The sequence below is a fragment of the Acanthaster planci genome, linkage group LG03 (assembly GCF_054643075.1).
Source record: "Acanthaster planci isolate LZ-2023a linkage group LG03, COTS_SCS, whole genome shotgun sequence".
Lineage (NCBI taxonomy): Eukaryota > Metazoa > Echinodermata > Asteroidea > Valvatida > Acanthasteridae > Acanthaster > Acanthaster planci.
Window position 1 is genome coordinate 22,958,213 of NC_141779.1, and position 16,624 is coordinate 22,974,836.

The following is a 16,624-nucleotide window of genomic DNA, read 5'->3' on the forward strand; positions in this document are numbered from 1 at the left end:
TTTTTTAAAAAGGCCAGCAAGCAAATAGGCCCATAACTTGAACAAGCAACTTGTGCGGACTTCCGCGCCGGATTTTCGTCTTCAGCTTGACGACTGAGAATACATCATTTAGGCCTGGAGTCGTGGAGACTCACACAAAAGGGAAGTTGAAGAAGGTAGTGCACCGTGCTGTTTGAAAATATTATCATGCCAGTACCATAAACATGATAAAATTATACCATAGGTAGGTCTACATGACTAGCCGGCCCAGGTGGACTCCCTGACCGTACTATAGTCGTAATGAAATGAAGGCAACGATGTCCAACCTGGGCTAGGTACATGATGTACATCACTCACCTTAAACAGTGTTAAAGCTGAATTGGTATAGGCCTATTAATCATCACAAAATGATATTCAGCACAGTCTTTAATCTTGCTCAAACATGTCAAATGTATTGCATTCCATCCAGATATGATTTGCCTTTGATAGAAATCCATTCGTTGGGTAGGCCTAGTGCATATGTGTTTTATTCCTCCGTGGCCTAATCAACTCAACAGGGAGTAGGCCTACTGTAAATGTGTGCCAAAGTCAAGATTGTACTGAACAGTAATGTCATGTCCTGAAGTGTACATTCAGCAGGGAAAAGTGTGTACAGAGAAAATACTTAGAATTTTTCAGACCAGTCTAGGTGGGTGTGTGTGCATGTCAAAACAGCGGGAGAGGGTTTGACATCCCCCCTCTCTTGGATCCACACCTGATAACAGTTGTATGTCTTCATCTGTCAGAACTGGTTGGAATTTTAAATTGTTTTACAAGTTTTGGACTCGGTCATACACACTTTGAAAAAAGCCAAAAAAAATTGAGTGAAAGTTAAACAAAAAATGTAGGGGTGTCATAAAAGTAAGGTTTGTCGGGTCATCAAAGATTGAACATAAGCATAAAACCTGTCATCAGGTGATGTTTTCAGCCACATCCTGATTATAATTAGAGTAACTAGGCATCTACAAATTGATGAAAGAAATTCGTGTGGGAAATTCTTCATATCTAAATTTTTACAAAAAGTTTTAAAAGGCTGTAAAGAATATAATTTAAAAGGTAAAAAAGCAATGTAGATAAAAACAGGCTATCCCTAGAACTATGGGACTCGTCTTGTCCTTGGAATATAGTCTCCGGCCACAGTTCTAGCCATGTGTCAGTTCTGTATTCTATACATCTTGGTCTGAAATCAGCCTTCTTTTCTGGCGTTAATTTTGTTCAGTGAAATGTGCTATTAAGACAAGAGTTCCTTATCCACCAGACATAACAGATTCTGCTTCAGCTTGCATTTTCATTGAACACAAGTCCATTCAGGATTCCGATATACTGAAATATCAGTGGAAAAGTTGCTCTTGTCGCCTATTCAAACCTTGTTGGCACTTGTAAAACTCAAGAATCACGTGGTCATTAGAGGTAGCTGGAGAAGAACTCTTTCCAAATGTCAATATTTAAAAAAAAAAAAGAAACCTCTCGAAGTTCCAATCCTCGTAGGCATTTGAACGCTCTTCAGAGATGGATGCGGGAAGTGCAAATGATGATGCAGATGGCGAAACTGAGGAGCAGGCATTTTCTGAGAGCAGCGATCACCAGCAATGTGAAGAAGACAATGATGTCTTGGAGGTTGTCACCGCCTTTGCCGATTTCCAGCCCACGGATGACAGTCAGGTAGGTACCAACTCAACTCTTCTCAATCATGATGCATCTTTTAACGCTTTGTTAAGACTAAATTTCACCATAAGGATTGTGGAGAGTTGGTTAAATATTTAACACACTAGGTGAATCTCTGTTAACAATTACAATGATTCAGACTGATCAACAGTTGGCCAGAAAGCAGACGCATGCCATTTTTGTAACATTGCACTGTTTTATTGTATTTTCAAATGCAGACAATACATATTATTTGCTTTTAGTCTTTGCAATTTGCATTCACATGAAGTAGGATCCAAATGAGAGTGAGTCTATGTAATGCATTTTTAAAGTATGTACACCACCCTTGCAAATGCATGTTTGTGTCTCAATTAACTTCATTTTTAGGTGCTTTTCTTTAATTTTTTTTGGTACCCAATTTGTTTTTATTCTAATGTAAAAATGAACAATTGTTTCTCAGAAATGTTTTCAATGAGCACATTTTTTATTCACTAGTTGAACCGAAAAACCTGCAATTGAACAGTGTTTTTCCTGAGTGACATTGTAGCAACAGTGCCCTCATTTGTTCAGTAAACCAGACACAATTCCTGAATGTGTAAAAACTTTCAAGAAGGTAATTTTCAATACACTATAACCCAAATGAATGTTAAATAGCCTTTAGTTTTCATACGTTGACCGAGAGTGTAAAGTTCTAAGAAAAGTTCATCTCGAGGACCCCTGTAAAGTCAGTTGATGCAAGTCTTACAATATATGTACACAGCTGCTTTCTGTTGGTAACCTACTAACATCAGCTACTCAAGAAGCAAAAGTCTGCATTGCCACTTTGCTTTTTGCAAAACTTTCAGCGGCAATTCTCCACTGGACTAGAAAATGTAGACTAATCCGGCAAAAAGACAAAGAATCCGTTATTGCTGTGGTGTCACGCTCACGAGTACACAAGTGGTACACACGTTACATGTACAAGGCTCTTCCAAGTACAGGGTGTTGTGATTGGCCAATGTGCCCATCAAGTTAAAGAATGAATACGCGATTGTGATGCCTCTGCAGTAATGGTAACTTTTTAGGTTTGTCTTGACTTTAAACTTAAAGGTACCTCCATCTAACAGTAGTTGCTGTTGCTCTGTTCCCCTTCCTTTTTTTCCCTTTTTTATTTATTTATTTATTTTTTTCTTTTTTTTGAAAAATAACTTTGGTGCAGCTTCGCTTGCAAATAGGTGATGAGCTGGCCATTATCTCAAAGAGCAGTGCTGATTGGTGGTGGGCTCGAAAAGGGGAGTGCACTGGCTATGTGCCGACCAATCACATAACTTCGCTTTCAGACGAGGGGGGAGGTTGGCAAGACGGCGAATATTTCAGTAGCTACAACACAATGGTAAGTTGTACACGAGGGTTCATTCCAAGTCAAGTTGGCACTAATTTTTCAGCTTGAAATGATATTTGGCATGTGTTCGGTGTGATGGTTGGCTTTTTTTAGAAACCCCCAAACCTGCAAATGCTTTTTCTTGTAATTTAGTTTCTTTTTGAGGTATGGGTAAACAAGGTTATAATTAATTAGAATGACATTGAAACTTCAAATACTTGAATCTTCAAAAAGTATTGTCTGTATAAAGCAAATTCTGAGTGGCCTCCATGTCATCCAGTGTAACAGCACTACGGAAGCATAAAGCACAGAGAAGGAAAGGTATGCTTCTCAGTGCGTCATTTTTTCCCCTTTTTATTTAAAAATGTTAGTTTGTCAGTTCAAATGCTACCCTCTCAGCATAGTTCCACACTAATTCTGCCTTTGTCAATCTTGCAAAATCCTCCAAAATTTCCTGATAAATTGTGGAGAAATACAGGAAAACTCCAAGAGTTTTTGCAATTCATTTTGAAATCTTAGCCTTTTGTTGTCCACCAGCTTTGTTGGCAGCTAACCAGTTCAGTATTTAGCAATAATTTCAACATGTTGCTCAAAATGTACTCCACATCAATACTGTTTGCAAGCAACCTTTTCTGCAAGCAGTATGTTGCTTATATCAGTTTGCCTATCAATCCAATTGTTTTTTGAATCCTTGTGCCTGTCAGTCACCTCATTTGGGTATATTCATCTTGTCTTTTCAGAAGTTACATCTTGAGATGTTGCAGGACAAGCCCAGAAACACTGCCTACTGTACAGCCTTTCAGCAGAACCAGCATCGCATTCAAGGAAAGGTATGTTTGTCCAAGCCACACCTTTAAACTCCTATATTACTGTTAGTGTGCAAATTGGAATTGAAGGACTTAGCACTGATAGGGTTAATCTGTTTATAGGAGAAATTCCAAGTGGGCTCTAAAGCAATGTTAGAGAGCTCAAATCACAGAAGTGTGCACGCTATGGGAAGTGGTTAACATTACAGGACTGTATTACATAGCAATCACATGGGGCTCTAAAGCATTGTACTTTGTGCAAATCTCACAAACCGCCTCCTCGTCATTACAAGACTGGCTGGATGTCCATACACTTCAATATATCAATAACAAAACAAAAAAGCCAGAGATTTTTGTTTGTTTCGAAACACAAGGGGATAAAAAAGCCTTCAAAACTGTAGGAAGTAGCTAAAATATGACATGCAATAATATTGACACATATTATTCATCGGTTGGTATTTTGGAGAATTTATAGCTGTGCATGGTACATACATACATTGTACAAACAGAGCATAGGTGAGAAAGCGGATTGATATTCAGAGAAAGGGCTAAAACATTATATTCGTTGGCAAGGTGTATGCACCGTTGTACTGTCAGATCATGAGTAATTATGGATGGGGAGGGAAGTGATCTCATAAAAATGGTATGTTACATTCCACAGAAATACCACATAAAAGATGTATTGATGATCCAATTGTAATGGACGAGGCCTGAAATCATTGGATAAAGTGCTTGTGCAGAGCAGGAAGAGATAGACTAACATTCAAAGAAAATTTGAGCAAATTATGTGGCCCAGATTGGATGAACTTGCAAAGCATTGCTGAACTTGTAGTGTACACATTACGAGCAGATTGCGTGGAGGAAGTTGGGAGAGGAAAATATCAAAACTCACGATGTGTAACCAGGCGTGGTCTCGCATCGTCAGAAATGCATCCACACAGAGCAGGAGGAAATAAATCCTTCGGGAAATAAACTTCAGGGGTGCGCTGTATCGTGAATATATTAATATCGATGCAGACACCAAGTGCAATGTCCGAATACACCCTCGGTCCTCAACATTCTCTCTGGCACATTTTTAATTTTACATTAAAACTGTTCAGAAAAAAAAAGCATATATTGTAGATATATGCATGTATAGGACTTGACACGAGTGAAGAGGTTGTGGTGACAAATAAAGATACTTATTCATTATCATCAGGAGAATGCAAGGACAGTGACAAGGAAAACTAACCCAGTTTTGTGTTTTCTGCTTCTCCACTCCAGCGTGTTCAAGTCACAAGTATCACATTTTGGTACCCATCATTTTAAAGCAAGGTCACAGAATTACATGAGCTGTTTTTTGGCAAAGTGATTTCAGAAACACACGGAAATAGTGCCAAGGTTCTTTGCTGAAATTTTGATGATGGATCACTTTGAAGAATGAAACTTAGCATTGGAAGAGGCATCGTCACAAATATCAACTTCAACCTGGTTATGCACTGTGGGTAACATGTAAAGGCCATGTGATAGAACTGAGGACTTGACCTCGTTATTCACTGTGGGTCACATGTAAAGTCCTTGTGAAAGAACTGAGGACGTGACCTGGTTATTCACTGGATAACATGTAAAGACCTCTTGATTGAACTGAGGACTTTACTGGGTTATTCACTGTGGGTCACATGTAAATTCTTTGTGATAGAACTGAGGACGTGACCTGGTTATTCACTGTGAGTCACATGTAAAGGCCTTGTGATAGAACTGAGGACTTGACCTTGTTATTCACTGTGGGTCACATGTAAATTCTTTGTGAAAGAACTGAGGACGTGACCTGGTTATTCACTGTGAGTCACATGTAAAGGCCTTGTGATAGAACTGAGGACTTGATATTTTCTCTGGTATTTATGAGTCATTTTCTTCATGCAAGAACAAAACTTGTTTGGTTCCATTGAGTCCAGAAGCTAAGAGGGTTTTATGTTTTCAGGTCATCTTGGACATTGGCTGTGGTACAGGAATTCTCAGCATGTTTGCAGTCAAGCAAGGCCAAGCAGCTCAGGTAACATGCCAGATCAAATTGCAAGTTATTGTGGATGAATACCTTCACTTAGAACAGAGTTTCAAGGTTGATTTTGGGCCAAACCGCCTGAGGCATATCGTTACTTCTCATTGTCAGATGCCACAGTGCCATACTACCGAGGACAGAAGATCCCACAATTCCGGCCGTTGCTCATATTCCTTTGGAATATATATCAATTTATCCGCCTATCCCTCGGCTACTTTTTTTAGTTCTTGTGTCTTAGTCTTATTTTTTTAGTTTGTGATTGTACACTTTCAGTGCCATTGCTGTTTGCAACAGGTTTTGATAAATCCCAGATTTTGAAAAATGGTTAGCAAAGCTGTTTACTGGCAACCCAAGTACGAGCAGAATTTCATCTGATGAATTGATTTGTAGGTCTTTGCTGTGGAAGCAAGCGAGTTTGCCAAGCAAACCCAAGCTCTTGTTGATGCCAACGGTATGTCCGACTCCATTCACGTACTGGAGGGAAAGGTGGAGTCGGTAGAGCTCCCACAACAAGTGGATTTGATCGTCTCAGAGTGGATGGGAACATTCCTGCTGGTGAGACAATGCCACATACTCCATCTCAACACAGGAATTTTGTGGGCTAAAATCTAAGACACGATCTTACTACGTTCTCAACCGGGAGAGTGTGGCCAATCGTGGTGAGATCATGTACATCATAGTAAGAACTCGATGGGAACTGATAGCAACGTGGTAGGGTCTTCATGGACGGGGAGGTCGTACCAACATTTTAAGGATGTTCAAAATTTATGTAGCAGGGTCGTAGTGGCTTCAAATTGCAATAACAGCGTATTAATAACCTAGCACAGATGGCATACATATAGTCTTGGCACATCAGCAATCAGCATCATAGTGGGATCTTTATAGACGTGGTACAAGCTTAGCTCAATCAGGAAGAAGTGTTGCCGTTCCAATCTGATAATTGATGAGGTGCACTGTTTTAACCAATTTGGAAAGAAACTGATTAGAAATGTTATGCACTCAGCAACCAGTTAGCCTGTTCGATATGACGATATTTCATGATATTACAAATATGATGTTGATATTGGATATTGTATCATTCGTAAAAACACATATCGGGATATCCTGCAAATCGATATGCCAAAAATTATCGAACTCGGGACCCGAGATTGGCATACTGTACCCACGTGCTACACACGTACACGGCCGCTTTGCAATACTCAACTTCGTCTCCATCTCAGCCTCCATCTCCAAAACAAATTCCCAATTGTGGGCCTGCAGCATTTCAATTAAATTGAAGAACTGTAATGTTTGGCTCGTTTGCATCTTACTTAATGTTTTGTGCCACTATCAAGTTTGCTATTGTGCTTACAACTTTAAAGTCAGGTTAGTAAAAAAACTAGTTGAAGCCTGAACGGAGACGAAGTCGAGTATTGGAGAATGGCCTGCATGTTCAGTTCGTTCAATAAGGTGACCCCCAAAATGGACAGAGCATATGCTTGTAGCCCGAGAGGGGTCCCTGGTATTGATGTACTCAACCATGTGCATGGATCAGTCAAGCAGTGTGGGGCTTGTCGCCTGACGCTTCTAGACAACCGCGGCGAAGGAAACGAATACCGAAATGCGATGTTTTTATTGCCAACTTTTTTTTTTCCGTACAGTAACATGATACGATATATGATAATTTAATGTCCACAATTTCCATGTTGAAATTTGCTTTTCACCAGCATATAAGAGTTCTAAATGTAGAAATGTTTTGTTTTTTGGTGTTTTTTTACGTGGTACTCGAGACATGGTGATTTCGGTCGTGTTATTTTATTATTACGAAAATATCGGATATCGTGATATTTTTTCATGATATCGCAATATGAAAAGAACTAAATATCAAACAGGCTTATCAACCAGTACATGTATTTCCATCGGACCATGATGTTTTAGGTCATAGTGCAATTATATTGAAGTCTTTTAAATTGTGGAACCGTCCTATTGCATCCTAGTAGAGTTACGACTCACACTCGGGTTAATCATGTCAAGAACTTAATGCGAACCTAATACACATGCTGGCAACACAGTAACAATCTAGAACAATCTTGAAAGAACAATGTTTTGCTCAATTTTCCAGGTTTCACCCCACCCTGGCCATATTTTAAGGAAATTTAACAACATAACGGGGTCTTACCAGTCGTTGTCAGAGTGTGAGTGGGACAGTACGTTCACACTGGATTTCATGAGACAAAAATATGACAAATTATTCCACCTACTCTGGAGTTTATGGCAGCATTCATGGTTGACTATATTAGGAAATTTTCACAAGACTATAGGTACTTCACTAAATTGAAGTATTACACAACCGGTGCAGTGAAGTTCAATGACCCACATCATTTTATATCACTGGCCAACTTTTGTCTAGTGTTAACTGGTTTCAGCGCATACAGCAAGTCTCAGTAACCAAAACTGAAACACTTCACTTACCATGTTGATGAACTTAAAAATTCTCACCATAACTTGACCGAAAGGTTGATAAATGCTGAGTTTGATTTCTTGGTGTCCTTTTTTGCGTTAGCTTGTGCATGATATTTAAGCCAATCATTGTTATTTCTTGATGCCTCCATAGCCCCGTTGCAATGGGGCCGTTTACCTCTCCTATCCACCCGTCCTCCCCACACAAAAGTTTAAGCTTTAAACCCTTGCCCTTTGCCCTGATAACCATTGACCTTTGACTCATTTCCCAATCCATCCATTCAGACTATGACTTCCCCCATCCTGTTTTTTTCTACTCTTCTTCCTCTTGGGACAGTTTGAGTGGATGATTGAGTCTGTCATCTTAGCCCGCGACCGATGGTTGAAGGAAGACGGCGTCATATGGCCCTCCCATGCCGCATTATACTTTGTGCCTTGCTCTGCCGAGGAACTCTACCAGAGCAAAGTTGGATTCTGGGAATCTGTTCATGGCTTTGATTTCTCATCTTTAGTGTGAGCCAAATTTCTTGTTGATCTAAATATTTTTGACTTGTTTATTTAACTCCAAGTTTAGGCTGGTTGGCTTTAATAGCCAATCTGTTGATTTGGGCTTACAGAAAATGTACATTGTAGGTCTCCAAATTGAAGTGTTGGAAGTTTTCACTTAAGCCTACTTGTCTGAAAGACAAGGGATGTTGTAGTCATGTCCACAAATCCTTTCAAAAGCCCAGTCACAAGTAAAAAGTTCAGCAGTGACGAAGGAATGCTTGTGTCAGATTTTATGTCAATAAGATGTGGCTTAGCTCAAGACTGGATAATGTGTGATGGACTTGCTGGGATTCGTGATGGACTCAACTACAGTGCTGGCTACTAAGACTTTGTGTAGTCTTCATTTCACCTTATAACGTACATTTAATGCCGTATTCCTTTGATATATCTGCATACCCGTATATGCAAGACACCCAAGACACCCTATCTTATCCTCATCAGCTCTGCCTCTGAAGAGTCAGCAACCCTTCTGGGTTGGTACTGTTCTAGAGACCAGCTAATCACAGGTTAAATTCAAATTTTCATCTTTTCTCACTTGCGGTGATAAAAATCCACGGTAGAAGACATGCTTTTGTCCTTTCCTTCAGACCACTTGCAAAGGAAGAGTTTTTCCACACACCATTGTACAATCACATCATGAAACAGGAAGACTGCCTATCACTGCCCCAACGAATATTACAACTTGACATGAAGACGGTCACCGGAAGTGAATTAGAGGCAAGAGCTTCTTTGTTTTTTCCCACTGAAATGCTTGCTCATACCCCCAAGTGACAGTGGAGCTTAGTTGATGTCATTAAACAGTGACAGCAAACTTCGCTCGAGTGGAAATGTGTCCCACTCTTGCAAACTCACAGGACGCATACTGTATATCGATGTGATCAGATGTCACAAGTGTGTATTCGTGTTTGCTTTCATCCAAGGTGTGGCATTCAGACAGTCTTATGGGTCCGTTCCCAGTAATTGACCAATGAACCCAAACTGGGGGGGGTTGTGTTTGAGAAACATAAATTAACTTTTGGTTTTTTGCGGTCCACAGATGAATCTAAATAACTCTTGTATTCTGTGGTTGTCAGAGAGCCGATAAGAAAAAACGTCATGAAGTGCGGATTTCTCAGCCACTTGCCGGGGTCAGACCTGACACCTTTATGTTGAGTTTTTCACATGAAGTCTCTGTCAAAGCACTGAGCATTCGCAGTGATCTTTCGCTTTTCTTTTTTTCTTAAAATTTCCAGGAAGTCACACATCAATTTAATTACACAGTGAGCAAGGCTGGTACCCTGCACGGTTTTGCCTCCTGGTTCCAAGTGGACTTTGCCGGCTACCCGTCTAACAACTCCAAGCCCTGCATTTCCCTCAACACTGGGCCAGACTACCCGTAAGTCATTCACAGACACTTGTAGCTGCAAGTCGTGAGATTTTAAGGAGATCGGTAATCTGCTCCTAGTTTTCAGAATGGAACTTTCATCTTCTAATTTTGCCATTATTTGTGAGCATAATCCTTTTTTGAAGATCAGGTTTAATTTTTATTGAATGCAGGGTATTTTGTATTCAAATTAATCAAAGTAAACCTCAAGTGGATCAGGGTGCTTTCCCCAGCATGGATACTTGGTAATATTTAGGACACTCATAGACATAATGTTAACTTCCACATGGAAAAAAAGGTCTTATGATTGCTGTCGTTTTTTCCTGATCTGATTGCTTCTTTCCCCTGGCTCGTGCCTAACACTTGAAAATATGGCTTTTTTTCAGAGTAATTTAACAGAGTAGTTTTAATTCTGAAGTATTTTTGACTCTGAAGCACCAGTACCACCAAATGGGGAAAAATTCCATGTTCAAGCAGCATGTAGGCACCGTCAATATCGTATTTCGGCTGATACAATATATCAGTTTTTATATCAATATTATCAATGTATCGAATTTCATTCATTTTCATTTTCAAGGTATAATAACAGGCATGAATTGCTGGTAAATTGTTCTAAGGGTAAACCCCCACACCGAAGTGGTGCGATCCAATTCACTTTGGTGACATGTTCTGCTTCCATGTTGCGCACGTTACCTACATGGGATAGGATACACACTGCCGTGCATGGCGATATCATCAGCACATGGTTCTAGTCTACGTACGTTTGGTGATCAAATAATTCTCTGCTTTGGAGGATAAATTTTGTGATATTGTGGCAGCAAAGTGTATGCGAAATTATTGAGTGCGAGACTGAGATAGGTGGCTGCATTTATTCTTCAAATGTCGCCATATAAGCTACCTGGAGTATAAGCTACAGGGATATTTTTCACTCAGTGTGACAACCAACGTAAGCCATGGCTTATCGAAAATTGCAGTAATGTGACGATGCACTTTCAGATTTTTTTAATAAAGTTCGTTCCTCAGCAGCTATATTTTCGAAATGTCTCCAAAATCCGATATTTTTGATGTATCGATATTACTAAATAACTAACAACTGTGATATGGATTTCAAACCCATATAGCTAATATTGATAAATCGATGCTGCTTAGTAGCATGTCTTCCATCTGAATATTAAATCAGTCTTAACCATAACTGTCCTCTACCTCCAATATGGACATATTTTTCTCATGCAAAACCTGTTTCTTGATCCGCTGACAGTTTGAGTGTTGTGCTTTCAAAACACATGGGTTTTCATGCGATCTGGTTCATGTTGTTGTGCACATTTCATTTTATCCCCAAGGCTGACGCATTGGAAACACACCTTGTTCATGATGGATTCACCGATCACTGTAGAACAAGGAGACAGAATCGAAGGAGCTGTAACGATTCAAAGGAACAAAGTCTGGCGGCGGCATATGAGAGTCAACTTAGAGTACAGTGTTACATCCACCAATACCAATGGCATTCAGGTAAATGGGCAGATAGAAATTTGTTTGGCTTGAGCGGCGGATTTTAGACATTGAACTCACAAAGTTTCCACTGTTAAGATGCGAGACTTCATTCCAGACATCCAAATTCCAGACACCTTTTTCCATTTCTGCTCAGTGAAAAACATTTTTGAGGCAAGTGTTTATGCCAAGCAGACATTGGCTAAAACCATTGGCAGATCATATAACTTGCATGAAAATTTGACTGGAGGATGGTTTTTGCGTGGCAAATATTTTAGCAAATCTTCTGTGCAAAGTCACTTTGTGATGTTCTGCTTATAGAGTACCGAAGCGTGAAGTCATTGTGAACCAGGAAGCATAGTAGTACAAAGGAATGGAGTACGCATCAGTGTTGGTTCGCACACTGGCTCTCATGCTGATGTCATTAACAGACATCAATGTGCGCGTGTGACGCACACACTGCAATACTCTAGTGTGACAATTGTGCTGTCTATGGCACCCAAATACTAATGGCTTCGAGTGCTGGAGTAAAACTACATGTCGCCTCCCTTGATGGCTTTCAGAGCATTGTACTCTTCCGTAGGTGAAGACATGGGAAAGTAAAATGCTTCATCGATTACTAAGGGAGGCCAAAGCAGTCAGGATAAAGCAGTCAGTTGTCATTTTATAAGGCATCCCGACAGATTTTTCCTCTGGAGTTAAATAATCTTTCGCTGTTTACTGCTTAACGGTCTCAAAATCAGTTGTTCACCTGCGCTGTTAAATTGGGTGCGGGCTTGTGAGTCCGACTATGATCTTCAGCAGGCTATTAGTAGTACCGATTGTTTTTGCTTGATTAACCCAGTAGAGACGCCATAGGTTGTATGGGTTTGTTTCGTTTTTGTCAGGGTGTTGTAGTTTTTTTTCTAAAGGAATTCCCTGATCACCTCATCTTTTGTTTCAGTCCTTTGCAAAGCTGTTCCCTATCTGGAGGTAGCATGGCACCGTCCTGGCTACTGCAAGATGAAAGCATCCCCAACAGAGTTTGACAACCGTTTATGTATGAATATTCAACAGACTTCTCACAGAAAACCATGTGTCTTCTGGAGGTAGAGACTTGAAATTGATATCTAATGCGGGTGTGTTGGATCTTTATAAATTAGGGTAAGTGCAATGATTGCCAAAGTGTGCTGGTCAAATTATATGAAGTTGTACATCTGTACTTTTTATATGAATTTTAAGTGGATATCTTGTTTTGGAAAATATGATTCTATCTGAAACATCCAGAGCTTTAAGAAATGTTTGCACTGAAATGAAATCAGGACTCTTAACAGAAAAAAAGGTGTTGGATGTAAAATGCAGAGAGACGTATCCTCAGCCATTTCGTAATCAGAGAAGTGCAGAAAATGATGCAAAGGTGCAGCTTTCTAATTCTACTGAAAAATTTGTGGACATTCCAGCAGTAAGATAATTGTAATTTAAAGGTTTTGCTGTGATTCTGTTGAATGAGTGGTTCTGTGAGGCCACACTTCTGGCAGGCGGACAATGCATGTTAAAAAAGGACGAAAAATTTCTCCAACATGTCCAGTACTGGAAAATGGTCCTTTATACCCAGAAAAGAGGAAACGGATAGCCTTATTCTTTCTTCCTTTTTTGTAGCAATTTGGGCAAAAGGTAAAGCATAATTAGGCATCCATAACAGATTATCAACAGGTTTTTTCAACTATTTAAAAAGGTGCAATATTTCTCCAATCTGCAGCGAAAAAATACATCAAACATTTTGAAATAGTTGGTGCAAGGTTCCATCAAGTAGAGTGCCAAGGGTTATGGTTTGTGATTGACTTACAGTAGCAGATTGCTGGAAAAAGCCAATCTTGAGATAAGAGTGCCGAAAATTCACTACTCAAAGGAAGTTCAGGACCACTTTTACTTTGTGTATACTTCTTTTACATGAGATATTTTTCTGCTGAAAATGTACATTTGATGTTTTGAAACACTTGTTTGATTTTCTATTCCAATGAGAACACCATCTAGACAAAAAATGCAAGAACTAGACCCCACTCAGTGCTTGGAAAAAAATTATAAGTTAACAAAAAAATGGTGCGTAACTTTTTTTGAGTAGTGTAGGTGTGTCTCAGGATGAAGCCTAACTTGATTGTGAAATCTTCCACATTTTTGCCATTGAAGTATTTCCAATAAGACATGGCAGTTCTGTACCTCAATATATGCTTTGCCAAAACTAGCATATTCATGTATGTCTTTCTGCAATATTATATGAAATTGTTTAATCAACTCAGACACCTGTAGATGATTGGAACAGATGTAAATTGATGGTTAAAATACCTGTTTAAAGTAACACATTTCTACCATTTTTACATTTTAGACAAAAATGGGCCTGTGCTCATAAAGAAATTGCAGGATACTGTTTTAATCGCAAAAGAAAAACGAAAGGGAAAACAACTGCTCAATGTACACGAGAAGGAATTTTATTCTGAAAATTTACTCAATATACAGGTACACCTTTCTTTTTTTTCACACATATGTATGTTCTAGTGGACGGCATTCACTGGAAGTTTACAGTGGAGTCCCAAGCTGCCAGTACTCAAATTCATCTGTAGTTTTTAACACAAAAAGCAACTGAAATGTACCTCCAAGGCATTGGAGCATGGATGAATCTAAAAGTATTTAAAGTTTGCATGTATGTGAGAAAAACTTGGAACTGAATGAATTTGTGTTGCATTAATCACATTTTTCCATCCACCTGCAATCAAAGCAGTTTTGAATATTCATTCATAAAACATTGATCATAAATTTGTGAATGACTCTTGTTTTTTTCAATTGCAGGCATTTGTACATTCAGAAAAAGGTTACGATGAAAGCAATATAGATGAAGTATTTCAACTCTGCGTTTGATTGAAATCACTGTTATTGACATTAAAGAACCATGTTCATCGAACATAGCTGGGAAAAAAAATGGTTTTAAGTCACCTGTGTCAACCGAGATAATCTTGCAGAAGACACACAATTTCAGTGTAATTATCATACAGATAAGTTACTTTAGACTTTGACAAGAAATTACCACAGCTGTCGCAAATTCTTCATTTAGAATGCAATGAGCAGTGTTTATCATGCTCTGAAAAGGGCAGGACAACAAACTGTTTAGGCATAGGTATAGTGTCGATTTGGAACAATGAAGACTTGTTACATATAAAATAGAAAGAATTTAAGCAATACAATAAACTGAATACAGTGATGACTTTTTTACATTTTCAGTGCATGCACATACAACGACTTGATGTTCTTGAGCGTGTTCCTGAAATGCTTTATACTCAAATAGACCCAGTTGTGATCAAGAAATTGAACATTTTCAATGCTCCATTTTGAGGCCATCATGCATCATGCTTTCTTCTGTCAAGCTCTAAAATCGCTGGGTTCTGAAAGTGTGGGTTATTGCTTTGACTTCCACACTGCTCATTGCTGAATAACCGAACAGGGTACAATCTAATAATGATCCCAATGTAATTCACAGGGATATCGTTATGAACCCAGCCCTGGTACATGATCTCTGACCAAATTCTTTAAACATACAAAAACCTCTATGTACACGCTGTGAACACTGAACACCAATGCCACTCCATAAAAAGGAATATATTTTTACAGTACAAAACTGGGCACATTTGTGGATGGACGTCACTGCTAATCGCTCTTGTTAGATTTGGAGGATTTGGACGACTTGGAGGACTTGGATGATTTGGATGATTTAGACGACACAGACGATGCTGTGGAAGACCCAGAGCCACGACGTTCTCTCTTCTTTGCATCTTTCAAGCCCTCGTCCCTTCCTTCTCTCTGCCCTCCAGTGTCTTCATCTTCCACCTCCTTGGCTTCGTCTGAGTTCCAACAAAACGACAAAACAAATTTCATGCGAGTCAGAAGTATTTTTGACCAAGCAACAGTGCTGCCATTGAGCCCGTCACAGGACAGAGGAATGCTTGCATCTCGGCTTATCTGAGTAACTTGTGACTCGGCTTAAGACTGGACCACTTTTGATGGATGTGCAGGAACTTATGATGAGCAAGACTACAGCACTGCCAAGAAACTTTTCAGCTTCTCCAATTCCAAGATGGGGCTCACCAAATGATGTGCTACAGTGGGCCACATCTGGCTGAACAAAATTTACACTCCTGTAGCAATAAAACGCTGGACAAAATTTGCAGATGAAACTTATGTGGGTGCACAGTTGTGGTTTCGAATTACGGTCTGGTGGTCTACGCTATATACTTATATTTCTGTGGTGCTTACACAAGGCTCAATAAAATCTGAACGGCACAGATACGTGGACACAGATTTGACAAAATTCAGGAGAAAAAGGAAGATGCAATGCTGCAATGGCTACACCAGAGGCAGAAATGTAAATCTGAACACAATTGCCTTAGCTATATGGGCAATGACACACACAAAAGTGGGAAAAATAAGCGTCAACAAGAGTCTTGCTGGAAGCTGTGAAAGATGGCTTGCTTTTCCTGTTACAAATGATTGCTGGATGGAAAAACAATTGCAAGATTAAACACACTGGTGTTAGCGAATATATGAGCCATTAACAAACATGAGAACTACATGCAGACCTTAAGAGGAGTAAATTACTGTTGTATGTATGCCAATTTATAAGTCAAAAACATCTTTATAGAAGTATTTATCATTGTTTGAAAACACAGTAATTACATTACAAACACAAGGTAAAAAAGACCAGTGACAACAGGTACATACAACTTTCAAGCATGAATTTGAGTAAAAAAATGAATGGCACAACCTGCCTCAGGCCAAGGCCCAAAATTGAGCCGTTATTACTGAGCAGGATTCAGAAACTATCACTTTATAGCAAAGTGATGTACCTTGCCAAAAAAACACCAGCTGAAGAATTCTGGATGTAGGAAGAAGTC

General features: G+C 39.3%; 2 protein-coding genes across 10 annotated transcripts in view; one reads left to right on the forward strand and one right to left on the reverse strand.

The window, feature by feature from the left end:
* Positions 1–14,644, forward strand: prmt2 (protein arginine methyltransferase 2). 3 transcript variants are annotated; one of them, XM_022255539.2, is made up of 11 exons: positions 1–155; positions 1,507–1,680; positions 2,861–3,034; positions 3,763–3,852; positions 5,789–5,860; positions 6,257–6,421; positions 8,643–8,818; positions 9,442–9,571; positions 10,087–10,229; positions 11,558–11,726; positions 12,649–14,644. In XM_022255539.2, exons 2-11 carry the CDS (start codon positions 1,528–1,530, stop codon positions 12,679–12,681), a joined length of 1,305 nt encoding a protein of 434 aa, XP_022111231.2. In that variant the 5' UTR covers positions 1–155; positions 1,507–1,527; the 3' UTR covers positions 12,682–14,644. The 3 variants fall into 3 exon arrangements, with proteins under 3 accessions (XP_022111231.2, XP_022111246.2, XP_022111237.2); XM_022255545.2 differs by having other exon boundaries at positions 2–155; positions 1,492–1,680; XM_022255554.2 differs by lacking the exon at positions 2,861–3,034.
* The window catches only part of ttc25 (tetratricopeptide repeat domain 25), a 21,725-nt gene continuing 19,249 nt past the window's right edge, over positions 14,149–16,624 (reverse strand). For all 7 annotated transcript variants that reach the window (XM_022255498.2, XM_022255488.2, XM_022255507.2 and 4 more), the window contains one exon: positions 14,149–15,574. In XM_022255498.2, the coding sequence (XP_022111190.2) occupies positions 15,381–15,574 (194 nt within the window). In that variant the 3' untranslated portion in view covers positions 14,149–15,380. The remainder of the gene's footprint in view (positions 15,575–16,624) is intronic.

Coding starts and splice junctions, on each gene's coding strand:
- prmt2 (XM_022255539.2), top strand. CDS start 1,528: ATGGATGCGGGAAGTGCAAATGATGATGCAGATGGCGAAACTGAGGAG. Junction 6,422..8,642: donor GGATGGGAACATTCCTGCTG/GTGAGACAATGC, acceptor CTCTTGGGACAG/TTTGAGTGGATGATTGAGTC. Junction 8,819..9,441: donor TTTGATTTCTCATCTTTAGT/GTGAGCCAAATT, acceptor CCTTTCCTTCAG/ACCACTTGCAAAGGAAGAGT.